The 7,776-nt window shown below is 39.0% G+C and overlaps 2 protein-coding genes across 2 annotated transcripts; both read left to right on the forward strand.

Moving 5' to 3' along the window:
* Positions 1-588: 588 nt before the first annotated feature.
* Positions 589-2,851, forward strand: LOC140927009 (uncharacterized). Its single transcript, XM_073376673.1, has 2 exons — positions 589-1,217; positions 2,388-2,851. The coding sequence occupies exons 1-2, from the start codon at positions 721-723 to the stop codon at positions 2,638-2,640; spliced, it is 750 nt and encodes a 249-aa protein (XP_073232774.1). The 5' UTR covers positions 589-720; the 3' UTR covers positions 2,641-2,851.
* A 1,422-nt stretch (positions 2,852-4,273) lies between these two features.
* LOC140927010 (uncharacterized) lies at positions 4,274-6,494 on the forward strand. Its single transcript, XM_073376674.1, has 2 exons — positions 4,274-4,913; positions 5,758-6,494. The coding sequence occupies exons 1-2, from the start codon at positions 4,405-4,407 to the stop codon at positions 6,032-6,034; spliced, it is 786 nt and encodes a 261-aa protein (XP_073232775.1). The 5' UTR covers positions 4,274-4,404; the 3' UTR covers positions 6,035-6,494.
* Positions 6,495-7,776: the final 1,282 nt, after the last annotated feature.

Genomic DNA, 7,776 nt, shown 5'->3' on the forward strand with positions numbered 1-7,776 from the left:
AGTCATGGTGCTGCGCGCGTGCGTCCTTGGGGTAACACCTGCCAAAAACAAAAAACAAACACTAAACTAAAAAGGTTTAACTTGTCTCGCCTTTTTTGATAACCATTCCCAAACCCTACTGCATGCTTTCGTACTTTCAGTTTTTCGTTCTTTCTTTCTTTCTTTCTTGTTTTTTTTTTTTTGCATACATCCACCCAGTTGCACAGCGTTAGCTACTTGCCTATAGTCTTATCTCTGTTTTCTGAACCGTTTGTGTTAGCTGTCAATATACGCTACTAATAAACCTTTGATTTATCGCCATTGCTATTTGCACCAGTGACGCCACTATATCATACATTAATGCTAAGACTATCAAGAAATCATTTCCTTCGTTTTGAAACGCCAATAAATTGTATTGGAACAGACACACATTTAAGATGCCTCCGGAGCAGGTGATGTAGCTATTATAAATAATAAACGAGTTTTGCCGCACCTAGACTCATTTTGCTCACCTTATTGGTCAGTCTATAAAATAGGATTTTTTGGTGGCCATTTATTTATCGTTTATCCATGGCCATTTATCGTTTTAGTCCAAATCTTCACATATACTACGTCCTTTTATTGAAATTCAGCAGGCAGTTTAGTTGAAAAAGTTTTAAAAATTGAAAACTCCATCAGTTAAGTTAGTACTTCAAGAATTCCAAAACATAACATCCAAGGAGGAAGTTATCTGATTTCAAGATGTATTTTCTCGTTGCGTCTATTTGCGCCTTGTCTGTGCTGCATTCTACAGACGCATTTTGCGAACGTAAGTACAAAATGCCATACTGGGTACCCAAGTCGTTAGTGCAGAGAGCTGCAGAGTCCGACATTGTCATTTATGCCAACGTTACCGAAAGTCCATGCTTGAAACCGACCTTCATCTACCAACAGACTACAGCAGCTCCGACCGTTGCTAACGCGACTAATTCATCAAGCAGTTTTCAACGACTGCCGCCCGGTGCCGACAACGTAGAGTTAAATACGACTGATGTCTGCGTCATTGGCAGGCTGTACAATGTATCGGTTTTAGTCCACTGTGTAATCAAAGGAGGTCCTGTACCTCGAGTGGTGCATTTACGAGCTGTGGGTGTTGGGCCTGGGATGTGTGCATATAGCAGCTCCATGTACACTTTCATTGAGAATGTCCACTCCTTTCATGTTTACAAAGGAAAGAATTACCTTATCTTCTTGGGACGGTAAGTTTTAATTTTCTTTCTCATTACAGTATTCATTCTGCTTAAATATTACTCTTCCGTTCACATTTACACTCCCCCTTTGTTTAAACAAAGGGATGATCGTACGAAAGTTGACAAAGTTGGCTACCCTTTCAATTTGAAGAGTTATGTCTCCAACTATACAGTTCATTGTGCATTTAGGTTTCGGCAAAGTTTTATCGATAGATTCTTCAAACGAGGAAAAGAAAGCAATAATGCAAGGTGACTGATATGGATCATTTTGTATTTTATGCAGTGCCTTGCACGTACGAACTCTAATTTGACACAAGAGCTTAGAGAAGCCATTAGAATCTAACCATCTGATATGAAACTGATCCTCTCTTCATCAGCAGACTTCTTATTTCTAAATAATTGAAGAATTTTGAAAATTGAAGAAAGCTTTAAAAAGATAAGTTAAGAGTTGGAAAATGGTTGCAAAAACACATTTAAACTGGTACTTTATCTCTTGCTTATATTCCACCTGTTATATCATGAATTATTTAGTAAATCGGTTTTTAAGTGGTAATATTTACTTTTCAAGTCCTTCAGTTTGTAATACGTGTCGCACTTGCAGTTAGTATCGCAGTTTCCGTCCTGTCACGATATTGGATGTGATTTCAGTTTGTCTGAGAATGAAATTAAAAAAAAATCATGGACCCTTTTTGGTGTGAGAAGGTTAATGGAAACGTTACAAACGCCTAAGGGTAGGTTTCACATGTAAAGAGAGAAGACTATCATCCAATTTCTCCAAACAATTGTAAAAATAAAATTGTTTGATAAAGCTCACTATTCTTGATCTTTGCAAAGTCATTTCAGAAATATTTTCAGCTACAAACGGTTGTAAACGCCGCCAACCAGTTTACAATAGTCTCTCGTCTCTGAGTTGCCTTAATGGTGTCGTTTTCAATGTGAGGCAATTATATATTTTGCTCTGTGCTGGAAGTGATGTTTAACATGATTTAAAACTGTCAAAGGTTGATGTGTAGAAGGGAATAGACCTTCAAATTATTTCAAAAGGTTAAAAACTTGTAAAGAAGCCAATTAAAGCTCTAGAAAGATTTCGTCACACTTAGTTAGACAAGTTGACACCCACCTATCTCTTCAATCTTATACCATGTGTGTTTCATTCATTAAAATTCTTTTGTCACGTAGACATGAAGGAGGTAGCGATTCTGACGGATTCTGGCCACACCACGTTAACATGCAGTTCGCAGCAGTGGAGATCATAGACGAGAGGATACTTCAATCTGTCTTTGCTGTGGCTGGTGGGCATGCTCATTATCCCGCTGGAGTGCTGGCTAACGAAACCCACAGCATCTGTACACCCTATACTGCGGGCGCAGGAAATATTTGTCTTACCTCGGTCACTCTGGCGGTGCTTTTAAGCGTGTTGATGTTAATGTGAAGAATTTCAAATCAGTGGACTTCCAATAGAAAAAAAACTCTTTACGAGACACGACAAGAGAACGTGTATTAAGGGACGATTCCAAGGTAGCGGATAAAGAGCATAAGCACAATGGCAAACCTCCTGCTAAAGATGCTGCTAGAAAGGCGTTGTAAACTCTGATAGGCCATCACTGACCTTGTATGCTGGTTCTCACTTAGTATTCTGCGTTAAAACCCAGATTCGTTGTAGTTTTATTTTTGACGTGCTTTTGACAACTTCACTTTGTAGCTGAACAATAAGAAAATCTTTGTGTAATAAACAAACACAGGTATTTACTGTCGAATTGCTTTCAGAAGAATGCCCATCAGCTGGCTATGACATTAAAACCACCTTGTAAGTTCTGTGAGGAAATTCGAAATAAAGAGTTTGAGAGAGCAAGGCTTGATGACTGTAATAAAGCAATTTCAATGCTATGTAGCTACAATCACCAGTTGTACGGAAAGGAATCTTTCACCTCAATTCCGAGCTACCGTTTGCTGGCGTTTATTGATTCTAAGAGAGGTCGTCCTTTCGTTCACCAGTAGTTACTTTGTTAATAGATCGTGTGCGTAATACACCCTAAAACAACACCATGCAACTTCGAAACTGTAACCCATTTTAAAATAATGAGGAAGGCGATAATAATATTAATATCAATAATGATAATAATTAATAATAATAATAATAATAATAATATTAATAACGGCAACATTCATAATAAAGTTTTGTATAAGAGATGTTACTATGAACGGTACAGGACAATGAAACCCGTTTCCAGAATTCTCGGCTTGTAGCCTACAAAAAAAAGGTAGTAAGGAAATGTTCAACAAAAAAAGAGAAAAATAATGAACAAAAGTGCCGTGTTGTAGTTTGAATTTTTCTCCAAACGTTTCGGGCCTGGCCCTTCATCAGTAGAGTTTACAAAGTACCCTGGGGACGAGATAGGGTTTGTAATAATTATGGTTCTATTGTGATTCAACTGATTCAGCGTTATTTGCATTTCTTGACCTTCCCATGGTACTTTGCCCTTCGCGTTTTTCCAGCTCCAGCACAAGTCTCGAAGCACCCCTTGGAGGACTAATGCTTTTTCAGTTGTATGTGCGCATGATCTAACCTAAATCGTGCCGGGATGGGCTTGGTTGGGTGCTTCAATTTTGCCTTGACGCAGTAAAGAGAATAAAAATTGAAAGCTGCATGCCTTGCTCTTCAGCAATCACTGTTAACAAAAAGCAACGAAGGCGGAGTACATATGATATGAAGCCGTTATAAAGGAACGGAAATTAACAGTCGACTTTTCATAGTATGGAAAATGAGAATGAATCTTTCCCTGATCTCTACATTTGCCTTGCGTTTCGGGTTGTTTAGGTGGACTGTCAATATATAGTTACTGAGGAGGTGAATTGTAAGTGAATTGAGTTTAAGTTACTGAGAAGTTCTCTCTCCAAAGGACTTGATTCTTGATTTGAGTAATGCACTAAACTTGAACCTGATACTAGCAAATAGCAAACGTATTCTACATTAATGATTGAAAGATATAAAAATTTCATATGGCAACACCTTAAATAGCAGGTTGTTGTTAAATCTTGGAGTTTACAGACGCATCACTCAACATATTAAATTATTCAACACTAAAGCAGATTCAAGCTGTAGAATTCTTACAGTTGTATTCTCAGCAAAAAATAGAACTGATTTCTTCCCATCCCTGGTGTTATTTGAAGGCCACGAAATCGAATTATTTGAAACATGTTCATGCGCAAAGAAACAGTAGTCTTAACAGCGCTGTTTGTGGCATCTTTGTTGAGTTCAAGCGAAGCGATCTGCAAACATCCCCAAAAAGACAAAACGTGGAAGCGTAAGAGTCTTATCGAGCGAGCAGTTGCGTCTGATATCGTTATATATGGCGAAGTAATATCCAGCCCTTGTTGGAAGCCTGGTTATTTCAAACCAACACCTCTACCAACAACAGCTCTGGTTCTAAGCAGCGGTGGTAACTCGTCTAACGCAACTGGCAATGCGACAGTTTCGGCTCCTCAAGTTGTGAATGCTACGATTCTTCCAACTACACCCCCGTACAACTGCAGCTCAGAATTCTATAGCGCTAATATAAAGGTGATATGCGTATTAAAGGGTGGCTCCGTACCACTTTATGTTCAATTGGAAGGTTTTGGTCATGGCCAAGGAATCTGCTTGGATGAATCTTCTCACGATTACCATGCGTTCAACATGTTGAAGTACTTGATATTCATCGGAAGGTAAGGGGTGTTCGATAATTCTTTTTTCCATTAACTCGACTGAATTTGGTTCGCATTTTTATATATATTTTTTTACCACTCTCGCTGTTTCGTGCTTTGAAACCTCGCGCTCAGAAAGGGATTTAACTCTCTGGGCTTGTTTTTGATAGAGACCATTTCTACACAGCCTCAGTTGGATATAACTATTGACGAAAGAAAGAGACTGGTAAAAAGATAGGGAACTCTTTTTTTTTTTTAATTCATTTTAATTTTACGGCAACAAAATTACATGGCTGGCACCACACGAGCGGCTGAGATGAAGCAATTGCTGTGTTCTGATTAGCTACCCGAGTGGGGAAAATGAGTCTTTATTCATGGCTGAATCCGCCAGCGGGCTAGTCTCCTTGGCAGCAAAACAACCAGCGGGCAAGATGAAGCTTATCCTTCGTTCTGATTGGCTACCTGAGCGGGTTAGATGGGCTCATCTTGCCTGCTCGTGATTTTCCGCGTTGGTTCCGCAAGAAGAAAAAGTTCTTTTCAGTTGGCCATATAACAAATCCTTTATTGACCAAGCTTGTTAGGTCAAGATGGCTAGATATTGGCCTCGTTCTTTTTTAATTGCGTTTTTATTGACCCTGAATTTGTCTCGGTCAATTCAAATGCAAAAAAAGGACGAGGCAATATACAGCCATCTTGACCGAACAAGCTTGGTCAATAACGCATAAGCTCGGTATCGCCCGCTTTGTCTGTCCCAAAAGAAGATATTCTTTTGACCAAGCTTATTTTGGCCTCGATTCTAAGTTTATATAATTTGTGTTCATGATTAGAAGCCATTAAGACAGAAATATCTTTTTATTTATTTCAGGAGTAAAGACGAAAGCAGTTCCAGGCCTTTTTTTATCAACTCGGTGAACAACCAGCCTGCTGCTACTGAGATGAGCGATGAGAGCATGCTTGAACCAATCTTCGAGACCACTGGCAAAAATGCTCACATGCCCACTGGAGTCAGCAACACAACTGCGCATGGCGTGTGCAAACCTTACGTTAAGAGCTCTGCGCATGTTTGGTCTACACGCGAAAGCGTGTATTTACTTCTGGCAATGGCAGCTAGTTCAATCTTGACATACGGAAGTTTCCATTAAAAGTAAACTACAGGAGTTAACGCACAGTAGCGTGTTTATCAAATGACAGATTCCCCAAAATACTTTCTATGACACCAGTTTTGTGAATTTACTACTTTGCTAAGAAGTTGTTTTCGCTTGGGGATTGAAAGGGGACAGAATATAAAACACTGTTCTTCTGCACGTATCTAACCGTCATAACCGTTCATCAGTAGTATGCCTAAAAACAGTGCAATTCCCCAGTTGGTTTAAGAACATTTTAAGAGGAACCTCAACAATGTGAGCTCAGTTACCAACATAAAAACAGAACACATTACTAAAGAATAAAAGCAAACAAAATTTACTCCGTTCAGTTAGAAAATAGGATGGACATTTCATTAAAACATGTTTATTACTTGTGATTCTATTTCATTCTTCAACGGTATGAGAAAACAAGTAGTTTATAATATGGCAGGCCAACGTTTAATAGGCTCAAAATAGTTTTCTGTACGTTGCGTTATTAAATTACCACATAGCCAAGATAGAAATCTAATACCTTAATTATTTGTAATAAATGAACATACGGTAAAAACTATAGTGTTAATGTTGCGAATGGGGTTCTCAAACTTTTTTTCCACTCAGCCCAAGTGCCACCAAATGAAATTCCCTCTTTTTTTCCCCAAACTATCTCTCTCTCACGAGTTATGTGACATGGTCAAGCAAGCGGCCTTTTGCATTCTTGCAAAGAAATGAATTGGGAGATTGAGGAAGCCGGCTACACGAGTCCTTCGTTGTCCGCATCGTAGAATCTAACCTATCTCCTTGAATTTCGAAGCCATGTCTCTTCAAAACTTCATAGTTTTAGCAAATTAAAACGGCCAAGTCTGTTCTGAATAAAGTTGACGTTCAATAGTACCGCGGTATTTCTCGCTAGGGTTACTTCACGATTCCGGGCTGCAAATTGTAACTTCGCTCACGAGGTTGGTGATCAATTGCGATGTTAAAGCAGGGTGAGGACTATCAGTGACGTGCATATGTCTGGTTTATGCGTATTTGAACAAAATTTTTATAGCGTTAGGTAAAAAGTCCCATCGACGGCAGTAAAATTTACTAGGTTTATCGTAATTACCGGTACAAGCCTTATCTAACTGTCTGAAAATACAAATACAAATAGTTTGAAGTGTGCTGTATTCAAATGAAACGCTTTTTATTTTCTTCGTATCATTCTTGGGATAAAAGAGACACCAGTTGCTTCCATACTATATTTACTATACTCGTTTTTTTCTCTAGCACTCTGTCTCTTCCCCTCACCACTCCCCCCGCCGCCCCTCTCCCCTTGTTTTCTCTTTTGACCTCGGTTCCTCTTTCGCACGGCGCATCACATACTGAAATGCCTGTCACGCATGCTACACACCTACCATTGGTCATATATTCACTTAAAAGTCACTTTATATTGCATTTGACAAATATGAACAACTTTTTTTCCCTCTTTTTTAATCAGAAGTGAAAGTATGATATTTAATGATGAGGAAAAGCCATCATGCTCAATTGGTTTGCTGACAGCAGCCCATAACTAAAGATATAAGGCATAGCCAATTAATACAGCAGATTTAAAGAATCTAGAGCTCCTTGAATAGTTAAAAAAGAGCTTAAAATCTTCTAAAATACCATGATCCAAAGACTAAGTTTAGGCAGTGGCGCTTCTCCTTTTCCTCCAGCTTTCGTTGAATAAGAAAGTTGATCCAGGGAATAGCTACTGGACCTCGACCTGCGCCTGCACGCCA

The sequence above is a fragment of the Porites lutea genome, chromosome 2 (assembly GCF_958299795.1).
Source record: "Porites lutea chromosome 2, jaPorLute2.1, whole genome shotgun sequence".
Lineage (NCBI taxonomy): Eukaryota > Metazoa > Cnidaria > Anthozoa > Scleractinia > Poritidae > Porites > Porites lutea.

Coding starts and splice junctions, on each gene's coding strand:
- LOC140927010 (XM_073376674.1), top strand. CDS start 4,405: ATGTTCATGCGCAAAGAAACAGTAGTCTTAACAGCGCTGTTTGTGGCA. Junction 4,914..5,757: donor TACTTGATATTCATCGGAAG/GTAAGGGGTGTT, acceptor TATTTATTTCAG/GAGTAAAGACGAAAGCAGTT.
- LOC140927009 (XM_073376673.1), top strand. CDS start 721: ATGTATTTTCTCGTTGCGTCTATTTGCGCCTTGTCTGTGCTGCATTCT. Junction 1,218..2,387: donor TACCTTATCTTCTTGGGACG/GTAAGTTTTAAT, acceptor TTTGTCACGTAG/ACATGAAGGAGGTAGCGATT.